The sequence below is a fragment of the Saimiri boliviensis genome, chromosome 2 (assembly GCF_048565385.1).
Source record: "Saimiri boliviensis isolate mSaiBol1 chromosome 2, mSaiBol1.pri, whole genome shotgun sequence".
Classification (NCBI taxonomy): Eukaryota; Metazoa; Chordata; class Mammalia; order Primates; family Cebidae; genus Saimiri; species Saimiri boliviensis.
This window is the reverse complement of record NC_133450.1, coordinates 27,233,270-27,248,685: the sequence shown is the minus strand read 5'-3', so window position 1 is coordinate 27,248,685 and position 15,416 is coordinate 27,233,270. Positions and strand designations below refer to the sequence as shown.

General features: G+C 50.6%; 1 protein-coding gene across 2 annotated transcripts in view; it reads left to right on the top strand.

The window, feature by feature from the left end:
• Positions 1-15,416, top strand: part of ESRRB (estrogen related receptor beta) — a 188,215-nt gene that overhangs the window by 140,707 nt on the left and 32,092 nt on the right. For both annotated transcript variants that reach the window (XM_039469457.2, XM_010335316.3), the window contains exon 3: positions 12,240-12,356. In XM_039469457.2, the coding sequence (XP_039325391.2) occupies positions 12,240-12,356 (117 nt within the window). The remainder of the gene's footprint in view (positions 1-12,239; positions 12,357-15,416) is intronic.

Here is a 15,416-nt window from a genome sequence, read left to right as displayed (position 1 = left end):
GCTTGGAAGGAAACTCCCCTAGGAGTGGGGAAGGGGGACGATTGATGGGTTGTTCCACCTTGGATCGCCTCCAGGTCTTTTGTCCTGGAGAATGCAGCTGGCAGATCCTGGGAGACACAAGACAGAGGTGCAGAGACGTGGGCAGGAGTGGGCGGGAGTCAGGAGCCAGGTGCTGGTCCCAGCCCAGTCACTCGACAGCTGGCTGACCTTGGGCAAGGAAGGATGGAGTTCCTCTGGCCCCAGTTTCCTCATCTATACAAAAAGAATCCATTAACCCCACAAAATGTTAGCTGTCTGCAGGGCACTGGCGAATGACAGCACACATCACAATTCCTCTTTTTGGACACACAGCCAGGGTGCAAGTGAGAATGTGGTCAGCTTGTGACTTAGGCGACACATGCAGTATAGAGAAGGTTCATACCTTCTGGAGGGCAGGGAGGGCTTCCTGGAGGAAGGGACACTTTCTCAGGAGCAGAAGGTAAACATGCTCGGCAGCAAGAGAGGAGGGAGCTCAGTGGTGGATGATGGGCTGGAAAAGCAGCATGGGACCAGATTGCACCAGGCCTCCTCACAGGTCGAGGTAAGGAACAGTAAGTTAGGGTTATTTAACTAGGCTTAGAATCTCGGCTTTACAATCTCTTAGTAGTATCACCTTGGGCAAGTGACTTAGCTTTTCTAAGCCTTAATGTCCGTATCAGTAAAATGGGGCTAATAAATAGTTCCTGCCCTGAGAGTGTTATTGCAGAAATGAAATGAGACATGCCTGTGGGGTGTGTGACTGAGGGCCTGGCACAGGAAGTAAATAGTATTTGTTTTGTTGTTTATGCTTGGCAACGGGAAGTCATTGAAGGCTTCTGAGCAGGGAATTAATCAGATCTCCGTTCAGCAAGATAATTTTGGCAGCAATTGGAACCATGGTGCGGAAGCAGGAGAGGCGAGGAAGCTATTTTATTTATTATTATTTTGTTGTGTCACCCAGGCTGGAGTGCAGTGGCGCCATCTCAGTTCACTGCAACCTCTGCCTCTTGGGATCAAGTGATTCTCCTGTCTCAGCCTCCCCAGTAGCTGGGATTACGGGTGTGTACCATCACACCCAGCTAAATTTTTTTTGTATTTTTAGTAGAGATGGGGAGGGCGGGCTGGGGGTGGGGGGCATTCACCATGTTGGCCAGGCTGGTCTTGAATTCCTGACCTTGTGTTCTGTCCACTGTGGCCTCTCACAGTGCTGGGATTACAGGTGTGAGCTTGCAGAAAGCAATTTTAACAGTGCAGTTAGAGGTCATCCAAACCAACATGGGGCAAAAGGGCTAAAAGTTAGGCTTGAGGAACTTTCAAAAGTGGATTCAGGCTGGGCACAGTGGCTCATGCTTGTAATCCCAGCCCTCTGAGAGGCCAAGGCAAGCGGATCACTTGAGGTCAGGAGTTTGAGACCAGCCTGATCAACATGGTGAAACCCTGTCTATACTAAAAATATAAAAATTAGCCGGGCGTGGGGGCTTGTGCTTGTAATCCCAGCTACTCAGGAGGCTGAGGCTGGAGAATTGCTGGAACTTGAGACGCGGAGGTTGTAGTGAGCTGAGATCGCACCATTGCACTCCAGCCTGGGCAACAGAGCAAGACTCTGTCTCCAAAAAAAAAAAAGGATTCAGTATTAATTCAGTATTAAAAGGATAGTGACTGGATTGTGGACACTGTGGGAAGGAGGATTCTTCCGTTTCTAATTTAGGATACTAGGGAGATGGCAGAGCCATTAGGGGGAAAACTTAAATACCCAGAAGGAAGAATTTCGTCTGCTGGGGTAGTCAGGGTGGGAGGGAGCATGAGATAACTGATAGAGTTTTGAACGTACTGAGTTTCATCAGTTCACAGAGATCCTGGAGAGTTTGGAATTACAACCCAGAAGCAAAATCTTGAGTGGGGTTTTGAATCTAAGGAGATCCTCTAGGGCTGTGGTTCTCAAAGCGTGGCCCTGGGGCCAGCAGCAAAGGCTACACCTGGGAGCTTGTTAGATATGCAAATTGTGGGCCCCACCCTAGACCTACTGAATCTGAAACTGGGGGCGAGGCCCAACAATCTGATTTAACTAGCCCTTCAGGTGAGCTTCATCCAAGCTCAAATCGGAGAAAAGGTCTTCTCTTTAGGAGAAGGGTTGAGGGACCCCGCTGAGCAGAAGGAGATAAGCAGGGCCTTGAAAGGAGATTGAGGAGTGCCACATTCCATCAGTTCTAAGGTACATTTTCTCTAAGGAACATTTCTGAATTGGGCTGCCTGCCACAGTTACCGTTGACCAGGTGACAGCCGTTCCGTGTTTGGCACTGCCCTCACGTGCACATCAAAAGTTGAAGAGGCCAGTGGCCTGAGACAACAGTGGACACTTTTCTTTTCTTCTTCTTCTTTTCTTTTCTTTTCTTTTCTTTTATTTTTTGAGACCGAGTCTCGCTCTGTCACCAGGCTGGAATGCAATGGAGCCATCTTGGCTCACTGCAACCTCAGACTCCCGGGTTCAAGTGATTCTCCTGCCTCCGCCTCCCAAGTAGCTAAGACCACAGGTGCCCGCCACCATGCCCGACTAAGTTTTGGGTTTTTAGTAGGGACGGGGTTTCACCATGTTGGCCAGGATGGTCTCAATCTCCTGATCTTGTGATCTGCCCACCTCAGCCTCACAAAGTGCTGGGATTACAGGTGTGTGCCACTGCACCCCACAACAGTGGACACTTTCTTGCAAAACCTTTGACAGTAGACAGGATGAGACTGTGAAAAAAACATGAAAACAATGTCTTTGATCAAAAATAATTCGGAAGAGTTAGATTCTGAGATGTTTTCGCAATATGTTAACTAATTTGTTTTTCTTGTATTTTTTTTTTTTTTTTTTTTTTGAGACGGAGTTTCGCTCTTGTTACCCAGGCTGGAGTGCAATGGCACGATCTCGGCTCACCGCAACCTCCGCCTCCCGGGTTCAGGCAATTCTCCTGCCTCAGCCTCCTGAGTAGCTGGGATTACAGGCACGCGCCACCATGCCCAGCTAATTTTTGTATTTTTAGTAGAGACGGGGTTTCACCATGTTGACCAGGATGGTCTTGATCTCTCGACCTCGTGATCCACCCGCCTCGGCCTCCCAAAGTGCTGGGATTACAGGCTTGAGCCACCGCGCCCGGCCTGTATTTTTTTTTTTTTTTTTTTTGGCTCACTGCAGCCTTGACCTCCCGGACTCAAGTGATCCTCCCACCTCAGCCTCTAGAGTAGCTGGGACCACAGGAGCATGCCACCACACTTGGCTAATTTTTCACATTTTTGGTAGAGATGGGGTTTCACCATGTTGTCCAGGCTGGTCTTGAACACCTGGGCTCAAGTGATCTGCCATCCTTGGCCTCCCAAAGTGCTGGGATTGCAGGCATGAGCCACCGTGCCTAGCCTAATTGGTGGATTCTTTTTTCCTTCTTGACTGCTGTGTAAAATAATGGTGCATCTTACCACTGACTGCATCTTCGTTCATTACAAACCAGGCTACTAAAAATAAAAAAGCCATCACCCCAGAGTTCATGAAATACATATAGAAGTGGTCAGAGATGGCCGGGCGCGGTGGCTCAAGCCTGTAATCCCAGCACTTTGGGAGGCCGAGGCGGGTGGATCACGAGGTCAAAAGATCGAGACCATCCTGGTGTCAACATGGTGAAACCCCGTCTCTACTAAAAATACAAAACATTATCTGGGCATGGTGGTGCGTGCCTGTAATCCCAGCTACTCAGGAGGTTGAGGCAGGAGAATTGCCAGAACCCAGGAGGCGGAGGTTGCGGTGAGCCGAGATCGCGCCATTGCACTCCAGCCTGGGTAACAAGAGTGAAACTCCGTCTCAAAAAAAAAAAAAAAAAAAAAAGTGGTCAGAGATGTTGCAAGGGTCCCTGTAGAGAGAAGGGAGAAGGTATCTAACAAAATAGTCTAAGCGGGGAAGTTGGTGGGGGGGGAGCAATGGGTGTCTGCTGCTTCAGGAAGGACCAGGAAGAGAAACACCAAGAAGAGACAACTGCATTTGGTAGCAGAAAGATCACTGTGTGGAATTCTAGAATTCTCTGGGTGGGGCCTGTTGCTTTTGATTCATTTGCATTCATTATCTATTCAACAGATACTAATCAGGTACCAGGATTTAGATACTGTACTTGGGATACAGAAATGAAAAATGTCATAATCTCCATTCCTAATAGACACATAGTTTAGAAGGGAGGCCTGCAGGTACAATCCTGATTATGAAACACTAAGCTAGCTGCTTTCAGTGTGGGGATGGGGTGGTGGGAAGAAATACGTTAGCCTGTCTGGGGCAGAAGGGAAGAAAGTGTCACCAAGGAGGCCACGTGAGAGCCGAGGCTCCAGGGATGTGGAGGAGCTGGCCAGGAGCACCAAATGAGGGATTTCAGGTAGAAGGAGGCGTGGGAGGGCTGGGGGCTCCATGAGATCCGTGAACCATATTTACAGGTAGTTCAGGTCTGCTGGAGCCTACAGACTGGAAGCCTCAGTGTGAGGGGTTTAGGGTGAACAAGTTGGAGATGGGCAGATCATAAAGGGCCTGGTAGGCTTTGCCCTGGAGTTTAGATTTTGTTCTCTCTTCGGGGGGGAACAGTTGGAAGATACCTTAAATTTGTACTTTAAATTTATTTCTAACTCTTTTCAAAATAAGGTATGCAAATAATTTAAACAGTATAAAAGAAACATAAATTTTAGGCTAGGCACAATAGCTCATGCCTGTAATCCCAGCACTTTGGGAGGCCGAGGTGGGTGGATCACCTGAGGTCAGGAGTTCCAGACCAGCCTGGCCAACATGGTGAAACCCTGTCTCTACTAAAAATACAAAAATTAGCTAGGTGTGGTGGTGGGCCCCTGTAATCCTAACTACTTGGGAGGCTGAGACAGGAGAATCGCTTGAACTTGGGAGGCAGAAACTGCAGTGAGCCAAGACTGTGCCACTGTCCTCTAGCCTGGGTGACAGAGTGAGACTCTGTCTCAAAAAGTAAGTTTTATAATGAAGGATCACAGTCACTGGCCATACCCATTTTCCTCCCACTCCAATCCAGAGTTAACCATTAAAAAAAAAAAAAAAAAAGTCTATCATTTGCTAATATTGTGATTTTACAGCCATATTTGCTGACAGAAATTTTTACCTTCTTTCTTGACTTTCTGTTATGGAAGATGAGTGAGCTGCAGTTACACAACCCGTCCCAACACACATACACACATACACGATCATCACACTGTCCCAACATAGTTATATCACAAAATTGTCTATTTTGCCTCTTGCTAGTTCCTTCTTGACGTGTCCTTGAATTTCCTTGGGGGCTGTATTCCCTGTTTTCTGGATCCTGTCTCTTCCTTTTTTTTGGTTCACTTCTTTTTTGGGGAAAGCACATAGTTCATGGGTGTCCTCAAATGGTGCAGGAGAGATAAAATCAGCGATACCTTGTATATGTGGAAATGCCTCTATTCCATCCTCCAACCTTCACAGTAGATTCATGTCTTGTCTTGGTACAGAATTCCACTTGAAAATGAGTGTCCCCCAGAATTTGGCCACCATTGCTGCTTTGTCTTCTAGTTCCTGATGTTGCTGTATCCTGAGTCTTTAATGCCTGCCACTTCCTGAGGTTCTGCAGGGTGGCTAGCTTATTTCTTATCCGGATCCCTTGCCTCAGCTACCTAGGTTTCTATTTCTGTCATTCTCTAAGACAGTTCTCACTCCTGTCCTCCAGTTACTGGACTTTTGGGATGTTGTGTAGACAGGTGTGCTCCCTGTGCCGTGATGAGCCAGAAAGCCCATGAACTTGTCTGGGAGAGTTATTAACCGACCTCCAGGGGGCAGTGTGGAGGGCAGATTGGAAAGGGAAGTGGAGACATAGATCGTGACAGTGATCGCAGAGTGATGAGTGTGGAACTAGCACTGTGGCGGGAGGGAGGGACGGAGGGAGGAGGTATCAGGAAGTAGGATGAAAGGATCTTAGGGGCAGATATGAAAAATCCAGAGGCCCCTTCGTTTCTGACAGGTGGCAGGTGGCTAGTCATCCCTTTGAGACAAGGGATACAGTAAGAGGAACAGGGTGAGTGAGGATGGGTTCTGTTTGAGAAAGGTGAGGAGCAGAGAGGGCCTCCAGGTAGACACATTAGCAGGCAGATGGCTATAAGGACATGAGCACTGGCTGCAGATTATTGCCAATTGCGTGGTAGTGGAAGCCAGTGGCATGGATGAGATCATCCAGCTCATGGGTGAGGGGGAGGATCAGGAGAGCAGAGGACCCTGGACAACACAGAGATGAAAGGGATGGACCCTGTCTCCAGGGGTGAGGAAATAAGGAATGGAACCGAGTGACCATCACCCCAGTACCCCCCCCCCACTTTTTTTTCCATATGGAGTCTCGCTCTGTCACCCAGGCTGGAGTACAGTGGCGCGATCTCGGCTCACTGCAACCTCCACCTCCTGGGTTCAAGCAATTCTGCCTCAGCCTCCCAAGTAGCTAGGACTACAGGCATGTGCCACCATGCCTGGCTAATTTTTGTATTTTTAGTAGAGACAGGGTTTCACCATATTGGCCAGGCTGGTCTCAAACTCCTGACCACATGATCCACCTGCCTTGGCCTCCCAAAGTGCTGGGATTACAGGCGTGAGCCACCGCGCCCAGCCCCACCCCAGCCCCTTCATACCAGCTGCACAGAATGGTGCCACTTGAGCTCTGTCATTGACCAGCAGCCTCTGAACCCACAGGTCCCCGAGAGCTGTTTGTCTGAGCTTAGCAACCCCCTCCCTGAGCCTTGGACAGGGCTGCCCTGCTCCCTGCAGCTGTTCAAGAGCAGCTGATGGGGATGCCCCTGGGATTTCCTTCTCTCAGGGAAGCGCAGTGTCTGAGAGAGCTGGTGGTGATGATTACCCCTTCGCCTTAAGGTCACCGAGAAGTCCAGGTCAGGTCCCGCGAGTGCCTGCCTCCTTCCTTCAGGCACAGACACCATGCACTCTGAGGTCTAGGGACCTGAGGCAGATCTTAACGTTCTCAGGTATCAGAGTTGGTAGCTAACCATGGGTCTGACACCTAGAAAAGACTTATCCTGGAACCCTCTGGCAGTATCTTCCCGGTAAGACGATCTTGTACAAGCTGCAGCTCACGATGGCTTTGAATGCAGCTCCACACAAATTCATCAACTTTCTTTTAACAGAATGAGATTTTTTTGCATTGTTTTTTTTTTTCTCATCAGCTATTGTTAATGTATTTTATGTGTGACCCAAGACAATTCTTCTTCTTCCAATGTGGCCCTGGGAAGCCAAAAGACTGGACACTCCTGCTGTAAGAACTGCCTGAATATAAAAATAAGCAGAGCAGCCGTGGTGGCCTGCTTGCCAGCGCCTGAACTTCACTAAGGCTTTGTGTCACTGAATCCAAGGAACTTTTATTTTTTGTTATTTATTTATTTTTGAGACAGAGTCTCGCTCTGTCACCCAGGCTGGAGTGCAATGGCATGATCTGGGCTCACTGTAACCTCTGCCTCCCGGGTACAAGTGATTCTTCTGCCTCAGTCTCCTGAGTAGCTGGGATTATGGGCACGCACCACCATGCCTGGCTAATTTTTTCTTTTTATTATTATTTTTAGAGACAGGGTCTTGCTATGTTGCCCAGGCTGGAGTGCAGTGGCTATTCACAGGCTTGATCCCACTACTGATCAGCATGGGAGTTTTGACCTGCTCTGTTTCCGACCTGGGCCGGTTCACCCCAGTGGTCCCCCATTCCCGGCAGGTCACCATATTGATGCTGAACTCAAGCAATCCTCCCACCTCAGCCTCCTGAGTACCTGGGACTACAGGCATGCACCACCGTGCTGGGCTAAATTTTTCTATTTTTAATAGAGACAGGGTTTCACCATGTTGGTCAGGCTGGTCTGGAACTCCTGACCTCAAGTGATCCTCCTGCCTCGGCCACCCAAAATGATGGGATTACAGGCATGAGCCATTGCACCTGGCCTGAATCTGGAGAACTTTTAGATAGGAACTTTATGAGATGGCAACTGTACCCATTTTACAGATGAGGAAACTGAGGCTCAGAGAAGTTAGGTGATGTGCCCAAAGTGGAGTCTGTGCCTGTCTATATGGAATACACTCCCAGATTAGAAACTGGAATCTAACCATTGGCTATGTCCCTGTCCTGAGAGAACTCACCCCCAAAACTGCCACACCTCAGCTGCACGTGTGTGTGTGTGTGTGTGTGTTGCCAATGTCCTCTCCCTGTTCCGGCATGCTCCTAGGCCTGCCTCAAGAGACCACAGGAATTCTGATTAATTAATCTCATCACTTTATCGAGGAGGCACTTAAAAAAATTACAGAGCAAGGCTGCCAGCTTGGCTTTGCTGGCAGCCAGCCGCTGGGACCATAAAACAAATTGAAAGGAACCAAAATAAATAAATAATTAGGTCTCGCTCTGCCTGTCACACACGCACACACACACACGCACGCACGTGCAGACTGGCCCCCAAAGGATGAAGAGCCTGGCTGGGACCTGCCATTAGCACTTGGTCTTCTTGTCCTGGGACAGCACCAGTACCAGCTCCACACACATACGTCATGACCCTCTTGCTCTGAGCAGCACCAGTGGCCTGTCCTTCCCCAAAAGGTGACAGGTTAGCTGAGGAGCTGATAGCAAGACATGGGAAACTTAAAGAGCATGGTGCGGGTCTGCTGTTGCAGGCAGCATGAGCTGTGAAGCCCATGGCGGGCCCTGTGAACTCCTTGCAGTGGCTCAGAGCAGGCTGGAGCTGACAGGCTGGGTCCCAGTCCTTGCTGTCCCATACCCTGGATTCTTTTTTTTTTTTTTTTTTTTTTTTGAGATGGTGTCTTGCTCTGTCGCCCAGGCTGGAGTGCAGTGGTACGATCTCTGATCACTACAACCTCTGCCTCCTGGGTTCAAGCAATCCTTCTGCCTCAGCCTCCGAGCAGCTGGAACAACAAGTGTACACACCACACTCGGCTAAGTTTTGTATTTTTAGTAGAGACAGAGTTTCACCGTGTTGGCCAGGCTGGTCTTGAACTCCTGACCTCAGGTAATGGATGAGGTCTTTGGAAGAGCAGCCAGATCTTCCAAAGTGCTGGGATTATAGGCGTGAGCCACTGTGCCCTGCCCCTCTGCTCATCTCATCTGGAAGATAGAGAAGAATCTGTTTACCTCCAGGGTTGCTGGGAACAAGAAAGCCTCAGGATCTGTAAAGCAGAACTGTGGCTGTTCCCAAACAAACACTCCTGGTGTATGCGCATTGAGTGGCTGGGTGGGGAAAGGGCCCAATCCTCCAGTGCCTTCTAAGCCAAGATAAAGGCTTGGATGAATTAGTTTTTTTTTTTTTTTTTTTTTTGTTTTTTTTTGTTTTTTTTTGAGACAGAGTTTCGCTCTTGTTACCCAGGCTGGAGTGCAATGGCGCGATCTCGGCTCACCGCAACCTCCGCCTCCTGGGTTCAAGCAATTCTCCTGCCTCAGCCTCCTGAGTAGCTGGGATTACAGGCACGTGCCACCATGCCCAGCTAATTTTTTGTATTTTTAGTAGAGACGGGGTTTCACCATGTTGACCAGGATGGTCTCGATCTATCGACCTCGTGATCCACCCGCCTCAGCCTCCCAAAGTGCTGGGATTACAGGCTTGAGCCACCGCGCCCGGCTAATGAATTAGTTTTTATATGTGTTTTCCTCCCTTCTGTTTGTCTTGTGAATTTTACTGGGCTTATATGAATATTAAAATTATTTCCCAAGAAGCCATCCAAGCCAGAATGCTCTAAGACATGGTTAGAGCTAGATAAAAGTGGGGAGAGGTACACAGAATCTTCATCCTTTCCCCTCCCTTCCTCCAGCACAGAGCACGACCTCCAGCCCCTCCCTGCTAGAAATGGGATGGGGAGAAAGGTGGTGCCAGCTGGACTTGGGTGGGTGGGTGGGGAGAGGGAGGGAGGGAGGATGGATAGCCAGTCCTTACCTGTGGATTTCTGAGGTGCTCTGGAAATCAGTTTTCCTCACCAGTATAAAGGCACGAGATTACCCATGGAGCCATTGGGAGTACTCAATACAGTTAGGCACTTTGAGTAATTTTGCGACTTCAAAGCACTTTGTTAATGGTAGAACGTGGTTCGTGCTTGTTTCCGGAAAATCCAATAGAAAAAAGTTGCCATCCATATCCCATGTGGGGAGGTGGTGGCACAGGGAAGCCCAAGGCCACCTTCCTTCCCTACTGCCCACCAGGTGACCTCAGCTGCTGGGTCAGCAACAGGCTCCTGTCCTTGGGGGCAGCACTTCCCATTTATCCATGCCCCTTGTGAGATGCAGGGTGGGACAGGAGCTCCATGTGGCCTTGGGTAACCTGCTTCAGCTCCCAGAGCCTCAGTTTATTGGTCTGTGAAATGGGACACTGATATGCCTTCAGAGGCTGTTGTGAGGACTGAGGGAGCTGGTGCCGGTTATGCACACAGTAGGTGCACAATAAATCTTAGCTGCTATTCCTCTGAAGTGGGTAGGGTTGGGTGTGCAGGATGCAGATAGGCAGGCCTCCAGCTCCTCCCTGCTCCCTCAAGGAGTGGGAATGAGTAGGGTTCTAGTTCAGAGATTCTGTTCTGTGAAATCCCGGGCTCAGGCTGACCTCGGTGACTTTGGGACAGGAGCTGAAGAGACACAATAGCAAAACTGCACTGTGGTGTGCTGTTCTTCATTTGTACCTTCCGGTCGCGTTTCTTTACCTCTCCCATCGGCCCTCCCCGATTGCTTTTCCCTCCATCACCAGGCACATTGTAGGTGCTCAAAGCTTATTTGTTAATAAGAGTCAACAGGTCAGAGTGCCCAGGGCCGACGCCTGTATTAGGAAGGCAGCCACAGCCTCTCCTGACCAGACTGTCAACCCTCCCAGGAAGAACCTGGAAGGTCAGTTCAGCCTAAATAAGACCTCTGTGTTCACACTGCATAGAAACACCTGGAAAACTCAGATTTCTCATCCGTAAAATGGGAGGAGGAGTAGTATCTACTTTCATGGAATTGCTGTTGGGAAGGACTCCATAGATCAATCACTAACTGCCTTCTACCTGTCCGTCTCTGTGTGGCGGGGGCTGGGCTAAGTGCTACTTGGCACTGGGGAGCAGCCCAGTGGGGTCTTGGCTTTGTGGGGCCTACAGCTTAAAGGATCAGAGGTTGGATTTATGGTAGCCATTTTTTTTTTTTTTTTTTTTTTTTTTTTAAATGGAGTCCCACTCTGTTACCCAGGCTGGAGTATGGTGGAGCAATCTTGGCTCACTGCAACCTCCACCTCCCAGGTTCAAGCAATTCTCCTGTCTCAGCCTCCTGAGTAGCTGGGATTACAGGCGCATGCCACCACACCTGGCTAATGTTTTTGTATTTGTAGTAGATACAGGGTTTCACCATATTGGTCAGGCTGGTCTCAAACTCCTGACCTCAGGTTATCTACCTGTGTCAGCCTCCCAAAGTGCTGGAATAACAGGCGTGAACCACCACGTCCAGCCTGTTAGCCATTCTTATAACCCATGGAAGGAGTGGCCTGAACACTTCACCCCAGATTCCCTCTGCTGAATGAACTGTGCTTATAAAATGACCCCCTCACGTTGAATAGTGTTTAAAGCAGTTGTCCATAGGTGGTCTTGATTTAGTAGATTATCCCACTGTTTTGAAGATGAGGAAATTTCACCTTGCTAAAAGGAAAATATATCCTCAAGGTCAGCAAAGCTGGGTGGTCTGGACCTCTCCAGTGGGATGCGGAACCTGAGCCTAGTCCTGGTGGACACAGAGTTTCCAAGAGGCTCTTCCCGCACACGGGGAGTCCCAGGCTGGAGGCTGGAAGAGCCGGTGATGCTGGCAGTGGTGGTGCTCTGCACCGATGCTCCGGTCAGCACAGGGGGCGTTCTCCTGGAGTAAAATGCCAGCTCAGTGAGTTTCAGTGTCCCCGTCCAGGGTGGCTTCGACACTGTGGGTGGTCCCATCCTCTGGAAAGTGTTTCCCCAAGTAGCTGCCTGATCCACCCAGACCTGCGACCTGGAGTCTCCACATGGAAGAGAATTAGAAACGTTCCAACAAGCACTTCACGGCACCTGCTTTGAGAATGCTGCCGGGTGGGAGCCTCAGGGTGGGGCGAGTGGCAGCTCTGGCTTTGAATGAATTAAAATCTCCATCCATCCAGCCCTTCGAGGGCAGGTGGGGGCCCTGGGCGGCCAGCACCGAGAAACCCTGTCTGTCTGGTTGCAGGGAACATCGAGTACAGCTGCCCGGCCACGAACGAGTGCGAGATCACCAAACGGAGGCGCAAGTCCTGCCAGGCCTGCCGCTTCATGAAATGCCTCAAAGTGGGGATGCTGAAGGAAGGTAAGAGGCCCCACCAAGGCGGGCTTTGCCGGGAGGCTTTGCTTGCTGGGGAGTTTTCATCCCCTGCGAGATAATCACAAGCTGTGGACCTGTGTCCCAGTCGGCACCTGTCTCCTCCCACAACCTGCCAGCCCACTTCCAGCCACGGCGCCCACGTGGCTCTCCTCCTTTAGGGAGGTGGGAATTGGAATTTCTCCATTAAGGATCCTTCAGAACCCCTGACTCCACCTGGGCCCCAGACAGTTGGCCTGGCACTCTGGGAAGGCCCTCCTGTGGGGGCAAACCCCCTCTCCACCCAAGGAGGGTGTTATAACCCTAGCACCCTTGAGGGCTTGGGTGTGAAACGGACAGACACATTAAGGCCAGGAATGATAAATAATGTTCCCTTCACCTGTGGAGAACGGCATTTGTTTTCTGGTGGTGGACAGGACATGGCTCTCGCCTTGGGACCGCTGCTCCCTTCCTTGTCCCCTCTCTTCCTATCCTCTCCCTTGCCTCTCCTTTATCTCCCTGTGTCCTCTGTCTCTAGAGCTGTGCTGTCTGATATGACAGCCACAAGCCACACGTGACTCCCGAACACTGGTCCAAACTGAGAGGTGTGCTGAGTGTAAAACACACGCCCGCTCTAGAGACTTAATAGGACCATAAAAAGCAGTGCAAAGTCTGGCGGTGATCATTTTAAAAACTTGATTGTGGCTGGATGTGGTGCCTCACGCCTGTAATCCCAGCACTTTGGGAGGTCGAGGCGGGTGGATCATCTGAGGTCAGAAGTTCGAGATCAGCCTGACCAACATGGAGAAACCCCGTCTCTATTAAAAGTTCAAAATTAGCTGGGCATGGTGACACATGCCTGTAATCCCAGCTACTCAGGAGGCTGAGGCAGGAGAATCACTTGAACTGGGGAGGCAGAGGTTGCTGTGAGCTGAGATTGCGCCATTGCACTCCAGCCTCGGCAATGAGCGAAACTCCATCTCAAAAAACAAAAAACAAAAAACAAAAAACTTGACTGCATGCAGAAAGGCTAATCTTCTGGACATGTTGAATGAAATAAAACATATTGTGAAATTAGCATCACTTGCTTCTTTTTATCTTGTTTAATGCGGCTACTAGAAAATTTGAAATGACACATGGCTCTCATTATTGGGACAGCTGCTCCAGGTCTCTTCCTCTTCCTTACCTTCTCTATTGATTTACTCCATTTTTTAATATTAAAATATTATCAATAGAGACAAAGTCTTGCTATATTGCTCAGCTTGGTCTCAAACTCCTAGGTTCAGACAGTCCCGCACCTCAGCCTCCTAAAGTGCTGGGATTACAGGCGCATACCACCAAAACTCAGCTAATTTTTTGTATTTTTAATAGAGATGGGGTTTCACTATGTTGGCCAGACTGGTCTTGAACTCCTAGCCTCGTGATCTACCTGCCTTGGCCTCCGAACATGCTGGGATTACAGGCATGAGCCACCTCGCCCAGCCTGACCTATTGTTCTGACATCCAGAGAGGAAGCTGGATGTGAGAACAGCAGGTCAAGCAGGGGGCCAGGGGCCACTTGGTTGCAGCATGCAGCCTCCTCCCTGCCTCCTTGACAGCATTCGGGGCACTTAGAGCGGCCAGAAGCCTTATTGTTTTCTATATAGCCTGGAATTTCACAGGTGACAAAATGTGGCCATGCAGGAGTTGGGGTGAGATGACGCCCACCCTCAGTCACACATCGATTCGAGGGAAGCTGGGCCCGGAGGCTGGAACCTCCCTTGCCGTGTTCAGTGTCTGCTGCCCATGGCACAGGGCAGGGATGGGAGAGGGTGAGAGGGGACCCCTGCTCAATTCCTGGACCATCTTGTAAACACTGAGCAGAGTCTCTTGATGGCCTATGCAGTGCTTGGAAAACAGGAGGGCACTTTCTAGTGGCTTCCCAGAAAGCAGGGCATGCTGAGGAGGTGCACTGATGGCAGGGAAGGACGTGGCCGGGCCCGCAGTCGACTTGTGGCTGCTCAGATATCCAGACTTGCACTTGTCAAAGAACTGAGGTAGAGGCTGTGTGCCCCAGGATGATGGTATGGGGGTGCTGGGAGGACAGGGGCATGAGATCCCCACTGCCTCAAGTGGGGACGTCATGCATGGAGGGCCCTGGTGTTGACACTGCCCCCTCCCCCACTGCAAATAGCCCTTTGGTTGATGGCCTTTACCTAGGGTGGCAGCTGGGGCCTCCCAGACAGACATGCTGAGCCTGAAAGGGCCCTTTAAGGAGCTCCGCCTGAAGGGGGAAGGGACAGCCGCTGGAATGCTTCCTCCCCTCCTCCCCACCAGTGCTGGCAGGTCCGGATCCAAGACGGGGGAGACGACACAAAGGCTCCCAAGTGTGGACAAAGCAGAGAGCCTTGGTTCGTTTCTGTCCCCCGCAGGGCCTTGGCGAGATCCTGGGATCTGAAGCTCCCGGGGGACCCACCCCCTCAGGAGGAGCACTCCTCCTTCAACAGCCTGGGCTCCTGCCAGGCAGGGGGGCTCTTGGCGGCTGTCCAGCTCGGCTTTTGTTTGGGTGTCCCTCCTGGCTCTGCAGGCAAGGCCCCCCCACCCAGAACAGCGTGGGCTCCTCGCCCACAGACTCTGATGGGACTCTAAAAGGCAAACTTCACCTTCCCCAGGCTGCTCCTCCGTTGTAGGGTCCCTCTGTGGGCCTCTGTTGCTGGGGGAGGGGTGGCAGGGGGCCAGGGGCTTGTGGGGAGCTGAGGAGGGAGAGATGTGGGTGCCTTCACCCTCTCCACTCCCCTCGCCTGTACATCTGAACACCACCTTCCCCTTCTGTCCAGACACACTCTCCTTGTGTTTTATGATTTTTCCTTAGGTAAAATAATCAGAGATTGTTTCCCAATTTGGGGGCCCAGCAACAGCCACAGAAGAGATCAGACTTGGGGCTTCCTCTGGCTCTCCCTCTCTCTTCAGGCTGCAGCCAGCTCAGGGATCTAAGCTTTTTAGATTCCTCACATGGTTGGGGACAGATCCCATGGCCACCTCCCTGTGCCTTTCTCCCGGGGACATCCAGAGCCGACCATAAAAAGCAGG